At 42.2% G+C, this 15,421-nt stretch overlaps 1 protein-coding gene across 2 annotated transcripts in view; it reads right to left on the bottom strand.

Annotated features, from left to right (window-relative positions):
* Window positions 1-2,209: 2,209 nt before the first annotated feature.
* The window catches only part of STAG1 (STAG1 cohesin complex component), a 354,244-nt gene continuing 341,032 nt past the window's right edge, over window positions 2,210-15,421 (bottom strand). For both annotated transcript variants that reach the window (XM_056121608.1, XM_056121609.1), the window contains 6 exons: window positions 9,494-9,699; window positions 8,978-9,152; window positions 5,696-5,806; window positions 5,020-5,134; window positions 4,213-4,293; window positions 2,210-4,131 (listed from right to left, as the gene is read on the bottom strand). In XM_056121608.1, coding sequence (XP_055977583.1) covers window positions 4,108-4,131; window positions 4,213-4,293; window positions 5,020-5,134; window positions 5,696-5,806; window positions 8,978-9,152; window positions 9,494-9,699 — 712 coding nt within the window. In that variant the 3' untranslated portion in view covers window positions 2,210-4,107. The remainder of the gene's footprint in view (window positions 4,132-4,212; window positions 4,294-5,019; window positions 5,135-5,695; window positions 5,807-8,977; window positions 9,153-9,493; window positions 9,700-15,421) is intronic.

The following is a 15,421-nucleotide window of genomic DNA, read 5'->3' on the forward strand; positions in this document are numbered from 1 at the left end:
ACACGGGTCTACAGTGCTTGTTAGAATGTTGTTTGCCAAAATTCTTACAGCTTTTGACCATGTCTTGGTCTCCGAGCTCAGCTCTCTGCTACTGGATGCGTTCACTCGAGTGCTGCTGATTTAGAAGTGCCGGAGCCAATCGGGGCACTCAGGATTATTCACATTGGGCCGCTTGATGGGTTAAGGCTGCAGTCTTTGTGGAGGCAGTTTTTGACCATGGGTCCTTACTGTCCTGGAGAAATGCCACCTTTATGTATGCATTCCTGGGAATAGTAAGCTGTTTTCCAAAAAGTCATACTGACAAAGCCACACTGCAAGATGCTTGGGAGGACAGAGACGGAACTGTACCTGAATTTGAGTATAGACAGCTTTCATTTCTTAGAAAGTCACTTTTTTCCTGCTTGATGGATTCTTTTTTTAAGTTAAAGCCAGGTCACAGCTGAAAGTTTGCAAGTTTATCCCAACATGAGAGTCATACATGGTGGTGTATCCTATAAGACGAATGGCCAGAAAGAGACCTTCCTTTGTCTTCTGTATTCCTGTCTTTTCTTACAGATAGCATCATCTATTTAATGAATAAAGAATAGACTCAGGGCATTTAACTAACAAAAAATAAAGCCGGGTTCATGAACTATGGTATGACTGGAAAAAAAAAAGGGTGCTGCCTCCCACTGGTGTTGGTCTCATGGTTCAGTGTTCAGGCTGAGTGTTGCTGGGCTCAAGGTCAGGGACTCACATCTACTGGGCATGTGTTCTTACCATTTGAACTCTGGTTCTCTACGATTATTTTTTTTGAAATATTTCGGGTTACATCAAGTGGTGGGCTGGAGTGATAGCACAGCAGGTAGGGCGTTTGCCTTCCGATCCAGGTTCGATTCTTCCATCTCTCTCAGAGAGCCCGGCAAGCTACTGAGAGTAACCCGCCCGCACAGCAGAGCCTGGCAAGCTCCCTGTGGCGTATTCGATATGCCAAAACAAAAAACAAAAAACAAAAACAGTAACAAGAAGTCTCGCAATGGAGACATTACTGGTGCCCGCTCGAGCAAATGAATGAACAGGAGGACAGTGCTACAGTGCTACATCAAGTGGTTCTCAGGGGTCATACATAGTGGGGCTTGGGGGTGGGATGGCAGGAATGCAGGAATGGAACTTGGGTAGGCCAAGTGCCCACTAGCTATACTATTACTCCAACCCATGTTTCAAAGAGTGATGGGCTGGAGTCAGTAAAGTGTGTGGAGCGTTTGTCTTGCATGTGGTTGCCCCAGGTCTAGTCCCTGGCACCATATAGGCCACATAGGGTCCCCCAAGCCCTGCCAGGAGTGGTCCCTGAGCACTGCTGGTGTGATTAAAACAACAAAACACCAACCAACCAAACACCCCCACCTCCGTAAAAAAAAAAAAATCAAAAAAACCCAAACAAACCAAAAACTGAATCCTAGTCTTTCCTTTAAAAAACAAATGCTTCTCAACAGACGACTGGTTAAAGAAGCTTTGGTACATCTACACAATGGAATACTATGTAGCTGTCAGAAAGGATGAAGTCATGAAATTTACATACAATTGGTACTACCTGGAAAGTATCGTGCTAAGTGAAATGAGTCAGAAAGAGAGGGATAGACATAGAAAGATTGCATTCATCTGGGGAACATAAAGTAACAAAATAGGAGACTAACACTCAAGAATAGCTGAGATAAGTGCCAGGAGGATTACTCCATGGCTTTGAGGACAGCCGCACACGCTAGGGGAAAAGGCAGCTCAGATAGAGAAGGGAGCACCAAATGAAGGGTGTTGGGAGATTCCTCTCAGGATGGGAAATGCGTGATGAGAGTAGACTATAGTCCGAACAAGATTGGCACTCAATGTCTCTTTTGCAAACCACAGCACTCAAAAGGAGAGAGATAACAAAAGGGAATGCCCTGCCACAGTGGTAGGGTGGGATGGGGGAAAGGGGGGTGGGAGGGATACTGGGACTGGTGGAGGGATGGGTATTTGATCATTGTGTAACTGAAACCCAAGCACAAAAATTTGTAAGTCTATAACTGTACCTCATGGTGTTTCACTAATAAAAATTTAAGGAAAAAAATGCTTCTCTAATACAGTCATTTTGCCACTTATCAAGTTTAGACCTAATCCTCTTGTAAGAGCAGGGCAGGAAATTGCTTCTTTAAAGCTTTCCCTAGAAGAAACAATAGGATGAAAAACACAAGCCTGATTTTGAATAGTTTATTAAAGGAAAGGTGAAGCATCAGTTTCAAATTGTACAAAAGGAAAAAAACCTCATATTGCAAATGTACAATTTACAGAATTACTAGCAAAACCAATCAAGGAGACACTGAAAATACAAAAATTCGATTGACTTCAAACTGAACTGGAAACCCATTGGAGTAGATATCAAACCTTGTTTGTTGCGTGGTGGTCTGTATTCTATCAAGCAAAGGAACAATCTGTGCATGGCAGGGCACTCCAGTCCGGTCATTCCTGCCCTTCATTTCCAGTAACGCCCACACTTTTGGAAGAAAGCAAGACCTTTGCCTCCTAACTGGAGCCCAGGAGTTGCTATAATAGCAATAAAACATTGTTGGCGACCAAGGTTTTTCAGAACTGTATAAATGTTGAGAAAAATCTGTTCTGTGTCTGTTTGCTGAAAGAACGAATAAAACTATTTTGTGTTCCTGCACAAAAGATAACTGTTGGATGCAGAGATTTAAAAAAAAATGTTTATTTTTGGTAAAAAGAGAAAGCCTCATTATTCTGTTGTAGCTACTTTTAAAAACCAGCCTAGAAATAGTTGTGGATGGATTGTTTGGAATTTCTGAGGCTAACTTTAAAAACAAGGAAGGAAGAGACAAAATAGCTTAAAAAAAAAAAAAAACAATAGCAGCAAGTCATTCCAGTCTACGCAGAACATCACTCTAAACCACTGAAGGCTATCCTGAAGTTCAGAATCTTTCCCCAAAAGACTTAATATGCACATTTAACACTGAAACGTAGCTGGATTTTCAAGGTAAGTTTAGGAACTTCACCCTCTAAGCACAGATATCTATGCAGCACATAAGTCTATCATTGAAAAACTTAATTCACAAAATTAGCGCATAAAGGTATTTAGTGCATGGGAAGTAGACACAGTTATGTTACACTTAAAATTACTTTTGGATGGCAGAGGATTCATGATTACCTTTTTAAGAAAGTTAATGTAACTTGATTCTGGCAGGGCATGAAATAAGTGGTAAGAACAGCAAACTGATAACTTGAGAACCATTTTTGTTTTACTGAGAATACTTTATTTGCTGGTAGAAGTTGCTAAAAATGCACAGAACAAATACCAATAGAAAATGTACTGTATTTGAATCTTCCTATTCTATATAAAATGAACGTGTACAGCAACTGTTGGAAAAATGGCTGCATGGACATTTCTTATTTTATGCCCCCATATAAATAAAAATAAACCTTTTTATTCAAGAGTATATAAAATCTGGGAATCCATATCCAGAGGGTGTGTGGTTTTTGGCAGAGATGCACTGAGAATTTCATGTTAGCGTGTCAATATTCTGCTTCTCCAGATTTCTGTGTTCCACAAGGTCAACCAAATCCAGTGAGCTCCAAAACACTCTTCAGCAATTAGGATGAGCTGCTTACTCATAGGTTTAATAAAAATGGTTAGCTTTTAAAACATAAAAAGGCAAAATGTTAAAACAGTTTTTAAATTGTACAACAGGAAAATAAAGTTAAAAATATTTTTTTTTTTACTCAATGCTGAGTTTTCATAAAACAGGTGTATAACAGTGTTTATCTTGACAGCTGTTTTAAAAATTTAAAATTTCTTCCTCCCTCCAGAAAAACACACACGTCTGTACTGGGATTAAGTCCAACATTAGGACACAAATGATTTTTCAGGTCAGTCTTTCTGATGTGACATTCACCAACATTCTCTTGGGTAATTTACATGCTCCTCTTCTGTCACTGCAAAAAAGGATTGACCTCAATCATTTGATTAAAAAACAAATCAGATCACATCAAAAGTGTTTTTTTCCCCATACAAGCTATCACAGTATATAGGCCTCTAGCTCTAAATAATAGAGTTCCAGATTTGTAAATTTTCTTCAGACTTCAGAACATAGGCATTCCAAATCCCTAGAGAAATAGAAACACAGTTAAACTGATGCACAGATCAAACTCAGAAACAATAAAAAGCTATAATAATGTAATACTCACTGAATCGTCTTCTATGATAGCTGCAGAATCAAAGAAATCTGGCCTTAGCTCAGCTCTCTCTCGCCGATTTCTTGAAGGGGGCTGCAACGAGCAGACATATTTCTTGTGATAACAGTAAAATCATCAAATGTGGTTAACAAGCATCAAATATTCCTGATGTTATCAAAAATAAAGCTGTCAGAGGTTACTTTTTTCCCCATTTTATCTTGAGATTCCATGGTTTACAATACAGTCAATGAAGGTTTGATGTATGTATTGTTCCTACGCCATGCCCACTACCAGAGTGCTGCTTCGCTCCAAGAATGTTCCAAGGACTCTCTGACCCTCTCATCTATAACCTTTGTACCCATATACGCTCAATTGTTTCCCCCCCATCATAAAATTCACTTTACTAATATGTATAGACACAAAACAGGCATTAGGTTAAGAATACAGAAGTATTTGCTCCAACAGTAAAGTTAAAAAAAACCTAAAAACCTAAAACAACAGTAAAGTTAAATAAAACCTAAAACAGTAAAGTTAAATAAAACCTAAAACCTAAAGTTAAATAAAACCTAAGTTCTAATACAACTTAACAAGGTTTAAAAATCAAGACCCTTAAGCATTGCAAATTTCAAAAAATTTATCTATGAACAAAGTACAAGTTTATAGAATTACAAAAATATACAGGCAAATGTAATTATCAAACAAGAAAACTGACCACTAAAGATTAAGCTCAATTCTATTTTAAAGGTCAGTTTCGAAGGAAAAAAATAATCTAGCCTTGAGATCTAGTATGCTGAAAAACTATATACACTTTTTCCTTACCAGATCAATAACCATGGTGTCCTCAAATTCTTCATTCATATCTTCTAGTTGGCTCCGGGATGACATCATCACATCCTCAAAGATAGGCTCAGCGTCTTCCTCCATTAGGCCCCGACTAGTAAGGAAAAGACATGACCCAAAAGCTGTTTAGATTCATAATTTTGGATTCCTGGCTCTTTCTTCCATCAGCTAATGAATAAAAGCATGCCTTCCCATTATAAGCTATATACTACAACTTATAATACTGTATCCTAAAGCAAATAAGGACCTTTCAGTCAATTCGCAATTTCATCTCACTTTAATTAAGAGGAAGTATAATCTTTTTTGAGTAACAGTAATTGTAATAACCATTAAATACAGTAACAGTCAATTTAAATGCAGTAACAATAGTATTTCATATAAATTTAGCTAGGTGTCAATTTCATGAAACTAAGTGATCGGTACTATTATACTAAATTCACAATGAAGGATGGAAGGTACCTGGAGCTTTTATGGTTTAAAGCACCAGACAACTGCCATCAGCAGTGGCGGGATATGAAAGCCTTAAGAGCCCATACCCTGTGTGCCCTGTCCTACCCTGCGTGACCTGTACCTTCTAATCAGAGAAACCCGGGTCATTCCAGTGTGACCACCATCACAGCTATTATGCTTTTCAGATACCTGATGTTATACTTACACAGCATGCCTTACTCCGGCTCTCACTTTCATGTAGTTCATTCCTGTTCTGTCCTTCCGGTTTAAGTCTTCTAATTTTGGTTGGCCTAACCAAGAGATCTGCATCTGAGGACTAAAGAGGACATAGTATTCATTTTGTGGCAGCACAGGATGAATGAGCTAGTCTCTTGCTTAGAGGCCATACTTGGCTGAACCTCAGAGAAGGGGGCTTGGCAGAGTCAAAGTGTTACCGGTATCAATGGATCTGCCTCTGCAGAAATAGCAATAAACTGCCCAATGACGTCTTTTCCATCTCTATGAAAAACTGGCTGCGAAACCAGAATATGTCACCCCAAAATATGCCACTCTGAGATAAAATTCTGAAATGAAGTCACGTTAAAATGCTCTCCCCTTTCTGTTTAGAGGCAAGAAATCCTTCTTTTTGCTACTTATCTCTCAGAGATGGTACCAGAGGAATCTGTAAACCTTACTAAACTATCCCTTGCCTTATAGTGTACCTAGTCGTACACAGACTAGGTACACTCCAGGGAAAACCTCTGTCAAATCAATTCTATACACATTTCTTTTTTCCTAAAACATATAAGCCCTTTCTGGCTTAGGTCACTTCCTCATATCTTCTTTTGCTTGTGAAGGCTCCCAAGTATTATGTAAAAACTTAGTAACCTTTTTCTGTTTTTTCTCCCATTAATCTATTCTGTCAGTTTGAGGTTCAGACTCATACGGCGTGTTCCTTCCTTCCTTTGTTCCTTCCTGGTGCTGACACTAACAGCCTTGTTCCTCTCAGACTGGCCAAACAAGCGTGCTTCTCAGGCTTGTTCCCTAGAAGACGGTCAGTACCCTAGAGGTCAGACACTACGTCGGCCTGGTGGGCTTAGAGCTCTTGAGATAGTCACAGAGAGAACAAGGAAGGGTAAAAGGAATTTTTTCTCTTTTTCTGAGCAGCCTTGTCATGTGCATGCATGTCTTCCTGCCACTTTGTACTTCTTGGGACATGAACTTGCATAAACACACCTCTTGGAAAATTTACAGACACACATGATTGTTTAGTAAATAAAGCATGTCTCATGAAATCCTCCTTAAGAAGCTCTCTTAATTTCACTTTAAGCTCATAAATCTATGCAGGGAAAGAAGGCTAATGGCAGAAGGAGTGACTGACTAGTGGCAGGTCAGGAAGCAGGGCAGGCGGCTCAAAGGAGTGGCCCACCCCATAAAAGCAGCCTATGAATAAATACCCTTACCCTTCATGAGTGGGTAAGTCACCCCTAAGAATGCCAGGTTATGCAAAGGCTTTCAGTTATGAAGAAAAGTAGATCCTCAGAGCAAACATGCCTTACGAAAACCAAGGACAGAAGTAGTTCTAATATGGTCTCTTTTCTCTTTTAATTTGCTAACAGTTTCCATTTAAGTGAGAATTCTCCCTTACCCATCAGAATAATTAAGTCTATATGTATATATATATATATCTCACTATTAAAATAATCCAATGTGGAATTAAGACAGTTTTGAAGGTAGAGAGAAAACACAATGAAAGAGATACCATAAAGGCTTCCGGTTTGTTTGGTGCTGGAGCGTTGAGTCCAGGGTTCAATACAGTGTGTTCTCTACCAAATGTAAACAAAATTAAGGCTTTTTGGGGGCAGTGCTAGGGATCAAAACCAGAACTCTCATATATACAAAGTAAGCAATTACTGGTGAACTGCAGCCGCAGTCCAAATTCAGGCTTTTCCAATAGTGACAGTCATGCTGTCACTCTGCTAAGGTTTTCAGATCCAGGTACCAGAAAATGCTTTACTGCTAGTGAGGGTGAAGCCAGGTCCTTGATTCTTGGAAAGACAACTATTATCACATTTTTAAAAATGAAATATTAATAATTCTATTTTTTGGGGGGTACTTTTGGATCATACCTGGTGGTGCTTAGGGGACACACAAGGGGGTGGAGATAGAACTCAGGTCAGCCGCATGTATCCATGAAGAGTTCCAGTTAAAAAGACAGTATAATTTCTTAAATGGATTATAAAAGTAACGGTCATTTAGGCGCATGAAAAAATGCTCTACATTACTAATTCATCCAGGAGATGCAATCAAAACAATGGTGAGATATTATCTCATGCCATAGACACTGGTGTACTTAAAAAAAACAAGAAAAGGGGCTGGAGCGATAGTACAGCAGGTAAGGTGCTCGCCTTAGAGGTGGCTGACCTGGGTCCGATCTTGGGCATCTCATATGGTCCCCTGAGCACCAGCAAGAATGATTCCTGAGTGCAGAGCCAGGAGTAGCCCCTGAGCATTACTAGGTGTGGTGCCCCTGGCCCCCCCAAAACCCAACCAAACAAAAACCAAGAACAACCAGTGTTGGCATGGACAGAGCAAGAAAGGGACTCTCATTCACTGTTGGTGGGAATGCCAACTGGCCTAGCTGTTTTGGGAAATAATATGATCATTCCTCAAAAAACTAGAAATTGAGCTTTCACATGACCCAGCAATACCACTCCTGGAAATATACCCCAAGGGCCCAAAGAGTAATACAGAAAAGGCATCTACACTCATATGTTCACTGCGCACAAGAGCCAGAATCTGGAAACAACCCAAGTGGCCAAGGACAGATGCGTGGATAAAGAAACTATGATATATCTAGACAGTGAAATATTATGCAGATGTTAGGAAAATTGAAGTAATGAAATTTGCTTGAATATGGACGGACATAGAGAATATCATGCTGAAATGGGCAAGAGATACAATACAGGGTCAAGGCATTTGCTTGCCTTGCCCAAGGTCTTCCTTGGTTAGATCACCGCACAGCATTTGGTCCTGAGCTGAGCATGGCCAGGAGTAACTCCTGAGCACCCTTGAGTGTGCACCCCCAACAAAAGACACAAAACACAAAAGACGACCAACAACTTTAACATAAACTTTTAGAGAATTATACTTGTCTTCTTGGAAAGTCCCTGAAAAACAGACCTGACAAGAAATCTGAAAACAATATTTGGTGAGATTATGCACTTAAAGGTGTGTGGACTTTGAGGAATGAACATTCATAGTACTGGCAATAAAATTTAATAGCAGTGCAGCACTGTCCTCCCGTTGTTCATCAATTTGCTCGAGCAGGCACCAGTAATGTGTCACAACAAATTTTGAGACTTGTTTTTGGCATATTGAATAATTTAATACATATTATAAATTATTTAATCTCATATGGTCCTGTATTCCTATGAATTGATTCATTAAATGTACAAATAAAACTCTTAAAGATTTTATGCCAAGAAAACGAATCTTAACTACTTACTTGTGTAAAAAGTCGGGTTCAGAACCATGTTCCGACTCGGGTTCCTGAATCTGTTCCCCCATGGGCCGGCTGTTCTCCCGCAGCACAGTGGAGGTGAGCTGCGGCGCTGGCAGCGGGCCTGGGGTCTGGAGCATGGTGTCCGTCCTGTTCAACCACGTGGTATCCAGACTTTCATCTGTAAGACACCATTTGGACTCACAAACCGTTCCGGGCCGCACAGCTCTGGGAGAAGTCAGACGGCTACTTTGGAACCCAGCTACATCACTCACTTTTCCAACTTTATATGCTCTAGTAAACTTGCAAAATTGGGGCCAGAGTGATAGTACAGCAGGTAGGGTGTTTGCTTGAGTAGTAAAGGGCCAATTCACTGGGTCTTGGAGCTACTCCCAGAAGCAGCATTTTCAGTCTGGCTGCTTTCGATGAGCAAATTCTGTTACAGGACCATGGTCACCAGAGAAATTATTTTTTCTACCAGGAATAAAATCAAAGTATGTAGTAGTGTAAAGATTAACTTACCTTCTACCCGTTTTTTGTGAAGTGGGGGTCGTCCTTTCTTATTCCTCACTGACGAGGTTTTACTGCTGCTGCTTCCACTATTCACAGACATTCTATCGTCTTCGCCTCCGGTTACTAATGAATTTCTATAGGAGATGAGTGGAAGCCATACGTCTTCCCTCCTTTCCATCATCTGCTCCGTAAGGAATTTTTCTAGGTATGAATGACTAGAAACACAATAAAAGATAGTGATTTTCATGAAAGTTGTTGCGTCCCTGAATTATTTTTTCTCATGGTGAGGTCTTCTCACTGAAGTTTCTTAAGAATCTCCTTAGAATGTACACGAAACACTTAACAGTTGTTACCTTTAACAAGAAAAGGACTGAGAATTTAAGTTTCTGTTTCTGAGTGCAGAGCCAAGTAACCCCCGAGCACCACCCGCTGTGCTTCCCGACAAATAAAACAAAAAATATATATCAATAAAGATGAGGAGGGGAAGATGAAACTACAGTAATTACGACAGTGTAGTGCTGGCAAATGAATTTCTCAGCAGAACAGAATGAGGGCCCAGACACTAAGAACCAAAATACAATCAACTTTTTTTGACATAGGACCAAAGACAATGAATGGAAAGAAACAGTTTCTTCAACAAATTATGTTCTACTGCAGGAAGCAATCCCTTCCCTCGCCCCCTCCCTACCCCCACCTCCAGCACCTTGGCTGAAAACAGACCCTGAACATTGCTGGATGTAGCCCCGAAACTAAAACCATTCAAACAAAAGTGTTTAAAGAATCAAATATTCATAAGCAAAACTATGGAAATAACTTTCAACTTTTCCAGAAATTCCAATCATGACGGCAAAATGGCTCACAAAACTAAATGTAAAATATATAGCTATGAGGACTGGAGCAATAGCACAGTGGGTAGGGTGTTTGCCCTCCACGCGGACAATCCGGGTTCAATCCCCAGCATCCCATATGGTCCCCCAAGCACTGCCAGGAGTAATTCCTGAGTGCAGAGCCAGGAGTAACCCCTGAGCATTGCTGGGTGTGACCCAAAATGCAAAAGACCCTGGATACAGCAACGACTTTTTTGGTTTTGTTTTGGGCACAACTGGTTGTGTTCCTGGTGGGCTGGGGGACCATGGGGCATGGGGTAATCCTGGTTGGCCTCATACAAGGCAAGTGCCCTACCTGCTATTCTATATCGCAGGGACAACTGAGATATATTTGACATATAGTGATCTATCAGTTTTGAGTATACCTTACGATTTCTTTCACACACCCAGACTATAATGTAGATAACACATATATATTTCAAGACAATTATACTGCTTCATCCCACAGCAATGACTTTTGGAGATACCACTAAAGGCATGGTCTATGAAACAAGTAGTAAGACTGTTAAACTGACAAACTTAGGTCAGGGAGAGAACTCAGAAGGCTAATGCATGTGCTTTGCAATTGCATAACCTAGGTTTGATCCCCGAGTCAGGAGTAAGCAATGCTGGGTGTGACTCAAAAATATATAAAACGGGGGCTGGAGCTATAGTACAGCAGATAGGGTGTTTGCCTTGCAGGCTCATCTGGGTTTGATCCCCGGCATCTATATGGCCCCCTGAGGACCACTAGGAGAGATTCTTGAGTGTAGAGAGCCAGGAGTAACCCCAAAGCATAGCGGGGTGTGACCCAAAAAGTAAAAAACCAAACAAAAACAAAAAAAAATACAAAAAAAAAATCTCGGGGGTATGGTGCTGCCAGCAGGTCAATCTGTACCCATGAGGCGAGTGCACCAGCAGCCTGATGGCGCCTTCAGACTTCCAAATACCCCAGAATTGCTGCTGTGCCTTTCTCCAGGCCCCAAAAACTTGGGGCAAACTTTACCAAGAAAGAAAACGGCCAAAAGTTAGGTATGTGGGAGACATACCCACAAACTACCTCTGGCTCAGCTACATAATTGGAGGCATGGCCTCTCTGGTTCCTGATTGAACTGCTAAACAGCCATGATCCCAGAGACTCAGAAACAAATCTCGAAACCCAGCAGCTTTCGGCAGAAATGCGTCTGGTCCCTGCATTAGGTTACCGGTGCTGGGCCAACCCAAGTGGGAATAAGGTTTGGTGCCTTGGCCTGTTCCCCCTGGCGGCCCAGTGGCTGCCATCCTTCAGAGGCCACTGGACAATCAGTTTTGGGCCCCCAGTGACGAGACACACAGGGCCTCACGGGATGAGGGTGGAGCTGGTCCTGTCCTCCCCACCCCAATGAGACCTCAAGTCATCACCCACGAACGGCCACTCTGGCTCCTGATCAAGCTGCTTAACGGCCATGATCCCAGAGACTCAGAAACAAATCTCGAAATCCAGTGGCTTTTGGCAGAAATGTGTCCGGACCCCACAGTACGTTACTGTCGCCAAGCCACCCCAGGGAGGAAAGGGTGTTGTCACTCCGCCTGCATCCCCCCGACGGCTCGGTGGCCGTCCTCTTCCAGAGGCCATTGGACAGTCAGGCTTGGGCCCGCAGTGATGAAACTTGTTGGGCTTCACGAGATGGGGGTGGAGCCAGGCCTGTCCTCCCTACCCCAATGAGACCCCAAGTCATCGCCCACGAATGGCCTCTCTGGCTCCTGATCAAGCTGCTTAACGGCCATGATCCCAGAGACTCAGAAACAAATCTCGAAACCCAGCGGCTTTTAGAAGAAATGCATCCTGACCACACAATAGGTTACTGTTGCAGGGCCACCCCAGAGGGGAAAGGGTATTGTCCCTCCGCCTGCTCCCCCTTGGAGGCTCTGTGGCTGTCATCCTCCAGAGGCTACTGGACAGTCAGGTCTGGGCCCGCAGTAATGAAACTTGTTGGGCCTCACAGGATGGGGGTGGAGCCGTGCCTGTTTTCCCCACCCCAATGAGATCCCAAGTCATCATCCACAAACGGCCTCTCTGGCTCCTCATCAAACTGCTCAACGGCCATGATCCCAGAGACTCAGGAGCAAATTTTGAAACCCAGTGGCTTTTGGCAGAAATCTCTCCAGATTTAAGTGTTAAAATTTCGGAATTTAAAAATCACATGGCCCTACTGCAGCCACGCGACATCATATGTTATTCATAACCAGCAATAGAACACAATTTGTCTATTGTTGCCTTTTCAGCATATCTGAGTGTTGGGGTAAAATCTCAAATAATAATGGTGGGTCTGGTGTCGAAATATTGAATGTGATCAAAGTAGAGAGAGAGTAATGTGGAAATCATCTGCCCCACAGGTAGGGGGAGGGTGTGGGATGGGGGTATACTGGGGTTTTTGGTGGTGGAGAATGGGCACTGGTGAAGGTATGGGTGTTCATTGTATGAGTGAGACTTAGACCCAAAAGCTTTGCAACTGCTCTCACGGTGATTCAATAAATAAAATTAGAAAAAATGAACAAAAAAAAGTAAGGTGGAGTTCATGCACAATTCAATCATTTAATCACTGGCTGAATAAACAGCAGTACTCCTACATAAAAAAATTAAAGAAAAAACAATAAAAAATCTGCTGAGCAAATAGTTCTAGAGAATGAGAAGAAAATGATGTAAAATTATGTATCTGTGTACTCCTACATTAAAAAAATGTATCTACTCTGCCCAGAATGGGAGATGCATGCTGAAAGTAGTCTATAGATCGAACATGATTGCCACCCAATGTCTCTTCTGCAGACCACAGCACCCAAAAGGAGAGAGAGAACAAAAGGGAGTGCCCTGCCACAGAGGCAGGGTGGGATGGGGGTGTGGGTGGGAGGGATACTGGGATTGGTGGGGCGGAGAATGGGCATTGGTGGTGGGATGGGTACTTGATCACTGTATAACTGAAACTCAAGCACAACAACTTGTAAGTCTACAACAGTACCTCATGGTGTTTCACTAATAAAACAAAAACAAAAACAAGTATCTACTAAGTAGATACTAATGTCTAACATACACAAAGAAATCTTAATGATTCAATAAGAATACTGTCCTCCCGTTGTTCAACGATTTTTTCGAGCTGGCACCAGTTAACGTCTCACAACAAATTGTGAGACTTGTTGTTACTGTTTTTGGCATATTGAATACGTCATGGGTAACTTGCCAGGCTCTCCGAGATGGGCCAAAGAATCAAACCCGGGTTGGCCATGTCAGCTGCATGCAAGGCAAATGCCTTATCCACGTGCTATCACTCCAGCCCAGGGCCAGGGCTGGAGCGATAGCATAGCGGTAGGGCGTTTGCCTTGCCTGCAGCCAGCCTGGTCGTGCCAGGTTTGATTCTTCCGCCCCTCTCAGAGAGCCTGGCAAGCTACCGAGAGGATTCAATATGCCAAACACTGTAACAAGAAGTCTCACAATGGAGACGTTACTGGGCCTGCTCGAGCAAATAAGAATACAAACAATCCAATTTAAAAGATAGAGATCTGAAGGAAAGAAAACGTAAATAGTAAATAAATATATGAAAAGATGTTCCACATCACACGTAACCAGGAAAACATAAATCTAAATCAGGTACCATTACACTCCTATTAGAATGGCCAAAATCCAGAACACTAACACCAAGAGGAATTTTCATATTCAGCTGGCAGGAATGCAAAATGGCATAGTCATTTTGGAAGACATTTTGGCAGATTCTTATGACAAGCTCCAGCAATCCTTCTCCATGGCATTTACCCAAAGGAAACTTATGTCCTCACAAAAACCTGTGCAAGGATGTTTATAGCAGCTTTATTCATAATTGTCAAAACTTAGCAGCAACTAAAATGTCCTTTTAGTAGGTGAATGGATAAACTGGCATCTTTCCAAACAATGGAGTATAAATCAACGCTAAGCAGAAATGAGTTATCAAGCGATAAAAAGAACTTTAAGTGCAAGTTGTAAATAAGGTGATCTAGAAAGGCTATATATTTTATGATTCCAACTAAATGACATTCTGGAAAAAGCAAAACTATGATTGGTAGTTAATAGGTCGAGGGTAACTGTTAAGAGGAAGTGATAAAAATGTGGACCCTAAGGGACTTTTAGGAAAGCAAAAATACAGTCCAACTCATAATGAATATGCATCACTTGCATGTTCGTTTAAATCCTAAGAACACCAAGAGAGAACTGTCATATAAACTGAGGCCCCCATGTTTATTTGGTCTATCACACCCTTAAAACAACCAGCCAGCGGCCAGGGAGCATAGTGGTTAGGGTGCTTGCCTTGCAGGCAACTGGCCTGCGTTTGATTCCTGGCACACTACATGGTTCCCCGAGCCCACCAAGAGCAAGCCCTGAACAGAGTGGGCTGTAGCCTAAAATAGAACCAAAAATAAACAACAGCAGCAATAAAATCACTCAGTAGCCCTAGTGGTCTACCTCCTTTAAACAAAGTGCCTCCCAGTTACTCCTGAGGCCACTACCCCCCCCGCCCCCACTTCCCCCCAGAGCCCCTAGGAGGTGATACTGCCCACTTCAGGGGATATCAGTGTAAATAATGAACTATGTTTGTGATGTCAAGGCCATTTCATCAATTGTAACAACTGTGCCATGCTGATTTCGTATTAATAACAGAAGAAGCCATGTGCATGGTAACATTGAGGGGATTTTCTATGCCCTTCCCTCAATATTATTTTGAGTCCACCCAAGTAGTATTCAGGGGTCCTGGAGGGAGGGGCGGGGGGCAGGGACTAACAAAGCACCTTGGAATGTTTCCTCCCTTGGGGCCTTCCAGGCCACCAAGTGGTGCTGAGGATCCAACTCTGGTCCTGTCACATGCAAGTTAGGTGCCCTGGGCCACTAAGCTCCCCTGCCCCTTCCCTCAATTCTGCTATGTAATTACAGTTGCTCTAAAGAAGACAGTTCTTCTTAGGCCTGGGGTCAACCCAGCAGGCAGGCAGACTGCTGCAGCCCTGGGCCCACGATTGGAGAGCCTTTGGAAACACTGCGGGTCCAATAAATTGGGGTTAATATGATAATATG

Source organism: Sorex fumeus, unplaced genomic scaffold (assembly GCF_029834395.1).
Source record: "Sorex fumeus unplaced genomic scaffold, SorFum_2.1 ptg000044l, whole genome shotgun sequence".
Taxonomy (NCBI): Eukaryota; Metazoa; Chordata; class Mammalia; order Eulipotyphla; family Soricidae; genus Sorex; species Sorex fumeus.